The 11,772-nt window shown below is 40.7% G+C and overlaps 1 protein-coding gene across 2 annotated transcripts in view; it reads left to right on the forward strand.

Moving 5' to 3' along the window:
• RAB3A (RAB3A, member RAS oncogene family) overlaps positions 1-11,130 on the forward strand; it is a 122,916-nt gene extending 111,786 nt beyond the window's left edge. Inside the window, exon 5 of one of the 2 annotated variants that reach the window (XM_069216582.1) lies at positions 1,891-11,130. In XM_069216582.1, coding sequence (XP_069072683.1) covers positions 1,891-2,081 — 191 coding nt within the window. In that variant the 3' untranslated portion in view covers positions 2,082-11,130. The remainder of the gene's footprint in view (positions 1-1,890) is intronic. The other variant, XM_069216583.1, reaches the window with a different exon arrangement.
• Positions 11,131-11,772: the final 642 nt, after the last annotated feature.

An 11,772-nucleotide genomic window follows, 5' to 3' on the forward strand; every position in this document is an offset into this window, starting at 1 on the left:
TTACAAATTAAATTCTGCAAAACCGTCAGAGGCGTCACAGGAATTCATCATGAAACAAGATATGATGTAACTGGAAACAGTGTTTCAGCTCTTGGTTCAACCTTATTCGCAACTGTAGCTCATTGAAGCCAGGAAGAACTAAGGGGCATATTTAAGAGCCTAAGTGCCACTGGATCGTCACTTTTCGTGACGCTCCGGTGGCGTTATGCACTGCACCATATTTACAAGTTGACGTTAAGCCACTTTTTGTGGCTTAACGGCAACTTGTAAATACGGCCCGTTCACACCCAGCACTTTGCGTTGAAGGGGCGTGCAACGGTTGTTGCTGCGGGAGTGCCACCGCAACACCCATTGCATTTTGACGCTGCCTCAGATTTACTAGTTTTTGTAAACCTGAGGCAGCGCCAGAATCTAACGCCACTCCAGGGGCTGTGTTAGCATGACGCAACGAGGAGAAATGTTTGAATTTAGCCTCGTTTTTTTGCTCTTTCTATGTGTGCTGCATTCTGCAGCACAAAAAGAAAGATCAACTCGCCATTTAAGATTGTTTCTGTGCAGGAAGGTGTTCCTTTCTGCACAAAAATATTCTCCCCAACCCAGCCATCCTTGCACTATGGTGCAAGGATGGCTGCGTTGGTGCAAGGCAGCAAGCTCAGCGGCGACGCAGGGGGCAACACAGGAGTACGCAGTATTCTATTAAATATGGCGCATCCCTGCGTTGTGAAAATGACAGTGCGTGACGCTGCCAATTTTGGCGCAACAATGCGCACCATCATTTTCTCTTAAATCTGGCCTATAGAATCATAAGGCCCAATGACCAGTGTCTTCCACTAAAGTGAGAACTTTCCCAAGATCTCCAGCCCTCAGCTTTAAATGGCAGTCTCTTCTTGTATTTTTAAACAATTGATTTCCAAATTACTCAACCGCCCCTGGAAGATATTCTAAATAGTTTTCTGTTTACAGAAGACAACATAACCTTTTCAGGCGAATACAGAAGTGTTGACAACTCTGTTGTTCTACCTAAAGATGCTAGTTTTACTCATTACTGCTGCAGCTTTACAAGGAGCTAGGGATTCACAGCTTTTGCAAGTAGATTTTGATATACAGGAAGTAAACAGCAAGTGTAACTTCTGTTAAGTGGCATTGACTTCAGACGTGTATTTGAAGCCTGGCAAGATAGATCTGGTTGGAATAGGCATTAACTAAAAAAAACAAAAAATGACATTGTACTGCTTGGATACTGTTTTGTTTTTACATTTGATTTCAAGCTCACTGAATCTTTTATTTCTGTACCATTAAAGCTCTACTTAATTGATGTACAGTGGGCACTGTAGAGGGTGGAAACTAGACCGCTGAATAGCTTCACGAATACCAGCAGCTCTTTTCATTCGGGGATACTTAGCAAGTGAATAGATGCTAATTGTCTGCGATCACTAGGACTAGTTTGAATTGATTGCTACTTCTTCAATGCTAAACTATTACAGTGACCCAAGCCCTGCTTCACATACTTCCAGAAGGGGGAAATTACAATATATCCCTTTAACCACAAGAGGCTCTCACAAACTTTAATGTGTGGCTATTCAAGTGTAGTTTTTCACTCCTTTGTGTCCCATTGCTGGGCTTGGACATGCACAAATATGGTTTTGAAAATGGAGTCATCCTCGTCTAATAGAAAACATGTATGCCAGAAAGTTGGGAATGCTGCACACATGAAATAACAGTGCATTGTGTAATATAACATTAATTAGTTGTCTGTCTTCAGAGCAAGCATTGCTATTAAGTTGGCTTTTGAACATTGTGCACTTTCTGGTCTGTTATCACAATCTCTTCTCACCTGCTCCAGACTCTCAAACAAAGTTGTTAAATTTCCTCTCTTCCTTCTCAACTTAGGTTTTGAGTTTTTCGAAGCCAGTGCTAAGGACAATATTAATGTGAAGCAGACTTTTGAACGGCTGGTTGACATCATCTGTGAGAAAATGTCGGAAAGCCTGGACACGGCCGATCCTGCAGTTTCTGGCGCCAAGCAGGGACCACAGTTGACCGACCAGCAGGCACCCCCACATCAGGATTGTGCTTGCTAAGGACTCCCCCACCCCCCACTTCATGTTGTCTCTCAGGCCTTCCCATCCAGAAATGTTTTGTCTCCTATCCCCAAATAGCATTATATTTTACCATGAAAATTGTCCTTGCAAATCGGCGGAGTTGCCCATTCTTTTGGTTGGCGTGTGTGAGTGCAGGCGCATGGAGCCCATTTGTTGACTGTGATTGGGCCCCGTTTATGAAGTGATGCGAAATATGTACTTTCTACACAAAGTGGGTGACTTCGAAAGGTTCTCCCACCTGGTATATATGTAGAGCAGCTCTGCAAATGTGGACCGCTGCCTGTTGCAGCCCCATCAGGCGTGAAAGGGTGAATGCTAGGGGTGCTCTAAGAGGGCAATACTAGGATTCTTCCACAGAACAAAAAATCCCTGTGGCAAAATGATAGCCATACTGGCTTATGTTTTACTGGGGAGCGGTGGTAAGGTAGTCCTGCCAGGAAGAGCAGAGGGGGGAGATGATCTTGAAAGGTGACCAGAAATGAACCTGAAAGTAATCATTAATATTTTTGTTTCATGCCTCAAGTGCAGCGGCACTTTACTGTCCATGAAGTTTGGGAATAAGTTTGTAAAAGCCTCTGGTCTTTCATGGACAAGCTGGCAAACTTTGCTTGATGGAAATCAATTTGATCAAGAAAAGTATATGCCTATTCCAGCTGAGTGAACGTGATGAAAGCAGTGTAAAAACACTTTAAGTTGAGACTCAGTAGGCCAAGGCAAAGCAAAGTTTTGTGCCAGGGGCTGCATAGAGACCTACATTGTCTCCAACATGTAAAAGCAGAACACCCATTAGCTTCCAGGAGGGATTACCTAGAGCTACTGCAGCGTGGCCACCCTGGTGCTTGGGTTTATGAGAATCCTAAAACTGATTTATAAACTGTACAATACACACCCACCTGCAACCCCCCCCCAGGCACATACACTTTGACACACTGTCTGATGGGTTTTATGCAATTTTCCCAAAGGTATGAAAGAATGGAACAATTTTATCCTTACGATTACCAAAGTACCTCTTCAGAGTCATATGAAATAACATTATTTTTCATCAATTATATGGCATAAACATATACAGCAAGCAAAATGTATTGGTGCCAGGAATAAATGCCTCTGTGGGAGTTGGTGCATTGCATACCACCAGCCTATGGCCTTGTGGTTTATCTTGTTGCCAGAACCTGTTGATTAACTTTTAAGCCTATGATTGAATGGTACCATTATTTATTACACATATATGTATATATAAATATTTATTATATATTGCAGTGCTGGAGCTCACTCATATCTAGTAAGAAAAGAGAAATTAAAATCTAGTTTCCATTTTTAGAGGCAGCTACTTTACGGCCTACATATCAAAATGTTTTTCGAAAAAGACCCAATCAGTGTTGTCGAACACTATTTGGGATGATGCATAAGGGCTGATTGTCTTGGGCAAGAGAATGTATTGGTTCCCTATGCAATGCAATGTAACAGTCAGAACACCCCCTAGTGGCAGACGCCTGCTGTGTAACAGGCAGAACGCTCCCTAGTGGAAAGCACCCACATCGAAGGCTCATAGAGCACCCTTGGCATTAATCAGTTAAAGAGCTAGTCCTGCCCACACCATGTATCTAGGAGTTTAGAGAAATGCAAAGTCTTAGAAATATGTTCCATGACCTGTCACCCCTTCATGGTAATTTAACATTATTTGGAGAAAAAAAACTGTAACTTTAAATATGATATCTTGTTCCAATATTACTCCTTCTGTCTGCCAGTGTGAGAATCCCTAGTAACAATTTTTGTAAAATTGCAAACATTCTTGTCTTTCTGGGTAAAAAGGGGGATTCCATCTATGGCCTGCTTTAAAAAAAAGTTGTATAAGGATTGTCTGTGTCTCATTTCCCCTGCTCTTCAAATATTTATTATTGTTACTACTTTTTATTTAAATAGAATATCTAGACGAACAAAATGTGAATCCTGTCTTATTTATTCAGTATGTATAAATGTAGAGACTCCTTGGAAATAGTATAAAATGTTTCTCAAGGCTGGTAATAGGAATAAACCCTGTGGTATTTTCCTTCCCCGCCTCAAGGTGTAAATAAAAAATAAATAAAAAAAGAGTCTGTTGTAAAACATGGTAAAGGGATAGATGATTGGTATTTATAATATTTAAGTAAACACTAACATTTTTAAGGAAAATATATATATTACGTGAGCTTCTGAACAGGGTGCACTAACAGGTTCTGTAGGTTGGATGCAGTTGCTAGATTGAAAAGGGATTGTTGTGCAAGCAATGTTTTTGGATTTAATTGTTTGTCTTTCTTTACATGGAACAGATGCTTCCCTCACTTGTCCTTTCAGTGGAACAATGTGGATTAGGCTTCGTCTTACTTGCATGTGTTTGTCAGTGTGCGGTGGGCAAAAGCGGTGGACGCGTGCTTTGGCGGGACTGTTGAGCACACCACACAGCCCATCCACGTGATACCGGCCCACTATTCAACTAATTAGAATATTTATATATGATATGTTTGCTTGTGTGCCCCACACAATTTTTGCAGGTTGATATGGGGCCACAACATTGCCGATGGATATACAGTGAAAATATCATGAAATGTACAGCTCCTCATCCTAACAAACCTCAACTCTCCGGAGCTCATCGGTCAGGAGAAAGAAGGGATGTTGTTCTACTTCATCTTCCCTTGACTTCAGTAATCTCCATTAAATGCAATCACCAGGTGTTCCTTCTTGTAGGCTCCATGTTTGCACACCAGGACAAACACAGGTCCTCTGTGTATGCTTCTGACTCTATAGTATTTCTACCTAGAGAAAAACAATTGATATGTCTCAGGGAGGAGGTTGGGGTGGCCTCACAAGAGAGAGGGATCTGTGAGGAGACAATAATAGAGATTTTAGCCTTTTTAAATTCAAACACCCTCCGCCTAGTTCTCGAAGTTTGCTACTCACTAGAAAGCAAAGTTGTAGAAATAAACAGCGGAATTTAAGTTGTTGAGTCTTAGCCTTAATGAGCAGTTAATGAATTGCAAACATCTGCTTTTTCATATTTATTAGATCTTTTCTTTGCATAACAATACAAGTCTCTTAATGAAAACCACACAAGTAAGAGAATCTTAATCAATGCTACTATTTTAAGGCACAAAAATCTATCCATCGTCCACTGAAACCAAGATACTTTCTTTTAGTTGAAGCACAGAGTGACATTATCTTATTCATTTGTCTTAGATTTTTGCCTGTGCAATGCAAATCTAATCTAAGGTGCAACACCGGTAAACTCCAGAGTTCCTAAATTAAAAGATACTATTAGTGTGTAAGGCACAAAATTGTTGTCCCCCAATAATCATGAATACCAGATTTCTTTTCCTGTCTGTTTATATTAAAACCTCAGAATGTCCCAAATACTAGGTGAATTGGAATTGTAGTACCAAATATATGTGTTCTCTCATGTACCCTTGTCAAAGGAGAGCTTTGAAGAAAATAATAGAAATTTCTAATGGATGATTATTTTAAATTTTACATATCTGTTGAATGAATAATCCTTCAACCTAGTTGAAGTGCTTTGCGACTTACCACAATATTTAATATTTCAGGCATAGTCTGATGAATAGTAGTATCTTTCAATAACGGGTGTGTTCCCGTAGGTCTGACTTGTGTGGCTAGTTCCTTTTGGCCGCGGAGCATTTGTTTTACACAGCAAAAGTTTTGTATAAATGTTCTTGATTGCTGCATGGCATCTAGCTTTGATCCCATGCCAGCAGAGCGGATGGTAAAGGTCGGGTAATTTTCAGTGAAGAAGTTTATACGCTACTTGGGGTGGAAAGTTGTTTTTACATTTTACATAAATGTATGCTCTAAGGGCTAATAACGTGTACCGGTGTGTGTGAATAGTCTGTTTATGAAGTAATTAAACTCACTTAGACTTCGGACAGAGGCTTCCCTCCCTCTGGGAAAAGATCACTTGGTTTATTGAGGTTTGAGAAGTTCAACTGAAAAGAGTAGAGGATATCTGGGGAAATAAAAAAAAAAATTACTCTAAGGAGAATCAGGCCCACTTGGTCTGTGCACACCCCCCTGAAATTAGATTTGACTCATTCTTTTAATTTTGAAGACGAGGTTAACATGCCAAGTTCTTTCCTGGTTTCGCTGAATATATCTGTTTAGCCTGTAAAATAAGAATCAGAGATGAACTGAAAAACCTTCCAGATGTATCATGGACCTTCAAGGCATGGCCGTGTGATCGACTGATCAGTCCTGAACTTTATAATGAAAATAAGAATAATTTAAAAGAAATAATTTGACAAATTCATTGTTTGCCCAACATGTCTTATTTGTCGTCGTCTTCTTCAGCAGATATTACAAATTAAATGGACTCGGCGTTTCTTTTGGATTTTCTCTTGTTTACTCAAGTTAAACTTAAGAACATCATTAAGTTTTTTTTTTTTTTTTTTGGCAGCCCAGCCCTACTTGTTTCCTTTCAAGTATATATCAACTTGGAAATGTAACCCTAATGATAAGGACTAGGATGAAAGCAGAATCTACTTTTTCCCTTACAAATACAGCAATAGATGTAAGAGATCAGCTCTAACACCTTTTTAACTGTAGCATGCCTGCAATATCCTCTCTTCCTTCAACCCGAATATGTTAGCTGATCTTCACAGTCATGCATTTACTTGCATCATCTTAGAAAACCAGGATACTGGGCCACTACTGCTCGCCGCCATCTTGAGGCAACCACTAGTGCATTGTGGGTAATATGTGATGTCACTGTGTTTTGAAAGCTGGGTCCTGCCAGGAATCTCTGCCATTGTGCACCAGTAGGTGGTACGAGAATAGGTACAGGTGCTGCGGTCACTGACTCTTACCCGTACAACATGATTGCATCCCTGCCGTGACCTTCATCATTCTCCTTACTAGACTTACCCATGTGACAAATCTTTGTGCCCATGTTTGCAAAAACTAGGGCAGAATGCTACCTGTTGCTAGGTGCTAAGAATGGTTTACTATCTGAATTAACTCACTGCTTTACCTTGGCTCCTCTTTCATAAAAGCTGTGTAAGCGAGAAGTAGGAATACAGCAATTACCATGCTTTCCTACTCTGTGGTCTTCAAGTTTTACAAGCAGGAGGCGTTCAGTCTTCGAAATAGCCGTGAACATATCAAGAAACACCGACAAGAAGGAAGGACAAAGTAGGTAACAAGTTTCTGTTTGTGCAAACTTTGTGGCATGAAACTAAACAAAGCGGTCTACTCAGGCTTATACGTATAACGTTTTGTAGAAAAAGGAGAATACTAGACTGTCTGCACAATGGAGTAGAAAAGTGTCAGTATGTTGAGCTGTGTATGATAAGATATAATTCTGTCAGCAAAACAGCATGACGTGTCTGACTTACTGAGATCTGTGCCCATGCCTAAGAGATATACAGAGAGACATTCAGAATATTACCCTCCCACATTGAAAAACATGTCTGTGGTGGACATGAAGCCTTTTGAGGCTACTCCTTGTTAGATCTTTGGAGGTCTCTGTCGGTAGCTTCTCCTGGTATGATGGCCTTCATAGCAAGGTCAGGGAATAAGGAATGAGCATGACTGACAGAAGCATCTTTCTGACTGCTGTTCTACTGTGAAAGTCTGGCAGATTGAGTGATAAGTTTCATGATCTACAAAAAAAATCAATTCAATCTCATGTTGCCTAAATTTTAGTGGGTGGGAATTAAGCCAAGCCTACATCCCCCCCAAATTGCTGAGGATCTCGCGCTGGCCTCGGTTTCTCTCTTGCGGGTTGCTCTTCCTCTGTTGGGTAAGCATCGCACCTGGTGAATTCATTTTTCTGACTATGAGTGAACCCCACGCCATCCTGCCACCACCGTCTTCCTTCTTGTAAATATAAACTTGTAAATATTCATAGCAAGTGTTTGTTAGTGTGCTGTATATTTGTAATATGCAGTGTTGCTGTGGTCATGCTTATGTATTTAGGTTATTAACTTGTCGTGTACCTGCTTGCAAAGATTTGCTTTAACCAATTCAACCGAATGAAAAGCAGTGTCCATAAAATTAAGAGTAACAAAGGCACTGTAGGAAATTGGCACATTCTGTTGACTCTGGTAAGTGTGATTTAGCATTTTTATACTAGCAACCTTAGCAAACCATTTGCAGTTAAGGAAGTGAATGCTACTTGTGAATCATCTTGTAAGGTAGATGCACTTAATGTGTCTGATGGACAGGAGGCACTTGCTTGGAAGAGAGGGGTTGAAAACACAAAAACAGCTGGCTGAAAGAAGGCAGCTGGTGGAGTGACTGCGAGCAATTGGATGAAATAGGGGGTTCGTTTGCTGGAAAAAACATGCCTGTTGCCACAAAGAAAGCGACCAGTCAGCTATAAGACCGAAGCTAGTTGGGCGAAAGAGCGGGGAGAGAGTAGGTGGCTGGAAGACGGAAATCAAAATGGCTGAAAGTGAGAAACAAGTTGGTTGGGAGGTGGCGGCCTGCTGACCGAGGAACGGTGCACACCTCACCATTCATGGGACACTGTGAAAAATGCAAACAGCAATTTGGTTCCAATCAAAGACACTTTTTTAATATACTGCGGGAATTCTGTGTGATTGTGACATCTTCTCAGTACCATTGTTCTGCTCTGATACCAGCTCATTGACTACTAAAGCAGACATATCACTCTTAAATCTTTAATTATGGCTTCATCCAGGGGCAGGAGAACTACGTCCTCTAAGCGTAGTAGAGTACAGAGCGAGAATGTAAAGTGTGCCCACATCTTCTGTAAATTGCCAGAAAAGACTGATACAACTAGTATCCAACCTATTAGTGGCTAACTCCAAGTAGACATGCCTTCTCCCTAAACATTAAATGACATTAGGGTTCTGCTGTATAGAGCCCAAGAAGAGACTGGTTGCCTCCCACAGATGTGTTTGACCCTTAGAGGCATGGATTTTGACCTTGCGTGAGAACCTGCTCTGCAAGAATAACAGAGGTGGTAGGAAGAGGTCATGGAAGAAGATAAGTTAATTAAAAGGAGTGCGACTGGGTTGTCTGGGATTTTGAGCTCTGTGGTCCATTAAAAAATGGTTGGTGGGGAGCATAGCAGAAAACTGGGGATGCCATGGGCCTGCCAGGGATGGGGGGAAAGGGTCAAAGTGCCAGAGAGGAGCCCACGAGTTCTCGTAAGGAACGCTTTTGTGATTAACAAATTTGATTCACGAAATGAGAGACAGCTATTTAGAAATTGAATAACTCTTAATTGTGGTTAGCAAGAATTCTGTTTGTTCAGGTTTATAATAGTCACACGTTTAGTGATATTGGTGCGAGTTGACAACATTATATTTTGGATAGCAGAGAATGTGTCAGTTTGCATGGCCCCCATCTCGCGACTACACTAGCTGCCCAGTTGTGTGATACAAGGCGGCATGTGCCCCATCTTGAAGCCCAGTTTTCTCCCTAACCTTACTTCATGAAGGCCAGACATTAATTAGAGCTGAATGCTACCCAACATCAGACCTTATGTTTTAACGTCCACTTGCTCGAACTCCAAGTTGAATGCATATTCCAATACTTTTCTTTCTAGTAGAAAATGTCTCTAATCCCCTCAGCTTTTGGCTCTTCTGAATTATGTTAAGCATTTGGCAAGAAGCATCAACAGTTCAACTCCCACATCTCTCTTCCCTTGTTCCTTCTAGAAACCTCACTGATGAAAAACAGTTCCATAGAATCTGTTTAAGTCTTCTTGAACATTAAAGCCATCTATCAGATTGAAGAATATGGGTCTAATTAGGAGTGTGGCGGTCCTCGGACTGCTGCAGTTGTGGCAGTCTGACCGCCACATTACGACGTTGGTGGGCAGCACCCCCCAACCTACCACCGTCTCTGTCGGGATCGGAGATCCCGACGGGTTGACAGCGGGTGCAGGTTGGAATTCCGCCAGTCAGCCCAGCGGGAAAGTCTTAATGGGGCTGGCGGGTAGCCGGCATGGTGGCAACCACCCGGTCAGGAGTTTGGGGGAAGGGTGTTCCTATCTGCCAAACTCATAATCGGGCACTATATTTTGAGGTCAAAGATACTTAAGTTTCCAATGTGTGTTGGAATTACAATATTTGAAAAGGGATTAGGTAAAATGTGTATGCTGGGATTTTGATGGTGAATTTGGATTATTTTGGGTTGAAAAAATATAATAAATGCTAAAGATATCTCATTATACATATTCTAGAGGAATCTTCATTTATTTTCTTTGCATTCTTTTTCCATAACCTGACTAAATCATATTAAAGAAAAAAATCGTTTTTGTTTTCAAACTACTTCACATGCTAATGTCTCTAGTGACCTGATTTTTGGACCTTAACACCTTAAAACCTTTTCTTTTAAACTCGACCAACTATCTTACCAGCTGATTAGCATCTTTACTGGTACAAAATGAACATGAAATTGGGTCAACATCCATTCAAGATTAAGGAAAAGGACATATTGTGTTTGGGACAAATGAATAGGATCTTTATCCGAAGTGTATCACCAACAAATGAGCAAGGGAGCTTATGTGGAAAGATCTAAATCTCCAATTTTTATAGGACATAGATTTGTAAATAGACAACCCATGTAAGAGGCATTTAAGTTTAAAGTGTAAAGGCAGCGTGATCTCCACGGCACCTGAAAACATGCACATTTTCGCTTTTATTTCCAAGCCATGAAAGAGTGTTGTTGCTAGTTTGCTAGAGGCAGTGAACCTTGTTGATTTCTACTAGTAATGTGCTTTATGTGTGGACTGTGAGGCAGTGAAATATATCCCAGCAACAAAACCCCAAAGTAGAGCTTAACAATTCTCTTGATTTTTGGAAGCATTGTGTTTTTGTTTACAGATACCTTTCCTGTACACTACAATAAAAAGTTGAAACATCTTATTTTTGTGAAGTTTACTGATATATGGAAAATGTATGCTGTACTGTAAAAAAAAATGTCAAAAGTGTCAAAACAAGTACAAATTTCCTAAATCACTGTATTAAAGAGATGTTGTGGAAAAAATAATAAATTATTCCCTATCACAAGTTATTTTTGTTCAAGTCTCTAAGTGGTTGTGGAAAGTATGTCTACTATGCGAGGATTTATTTTACAATTAAAGTCTAATAACATAGTGGGTCATTATCTTTATGAAATTGCAGTTGTATTATTGACTTGGCATTAAAGGTGGGATCTTGAACAATCACTGTTTTCAAACAGCAGATGAGTGTCACATTACTGACCATGGGTGCTGCAACAAAACAAGGTATTTAAATGATAGACTAGGTAAATTATTTATATCTTGATAAACTGATTATACATTTATTTATTGTGGATATCTGAAATGGCAAGAATAAGGACCCTTGGAAACACTGTTGGATCTTCCGTTATTATTACGTGCATTACATTTTCAGTATATTTTAAGTCACCAGTTGAATAATGATGCAGTAGTGAAAATAGGTGCACTGCCATGTGAGAACAAGAGCGCTTGTCATCCCTGTGCCAGAAAAGACTTAGGTGGTCATCACAAGTTTAGCAGTTGGAAACATCTGACCGCCAAACTCCAGACGAGGAGACCGCTACGGTGCCGGCAGTCTCCCAACTAGCCCCATTACAACTTTCGCACTGGGCTGACGGGCGGGAACCAAGGTTCCCGGCAATCAACCCAGTGGGAAATGTGTGGCACCATTGT

The sequence above is a fragment of the Pleurodeles waltl genome, chromosome 12 (assembly GCF_031143425.1).
Source record: "Pleurodeles waltl isolate 20211129_DDA chromosome 12, aPleWal1.hap1.20221129, whole genome shotgun sequence".
Taxonomy (NCBI): domain Eukaryota; kingdom Metazoa; phylum Chordata; class Amphibia; order Caudata; family Salamandridae; genus Pleurodeles; species Pleurodeles waltl.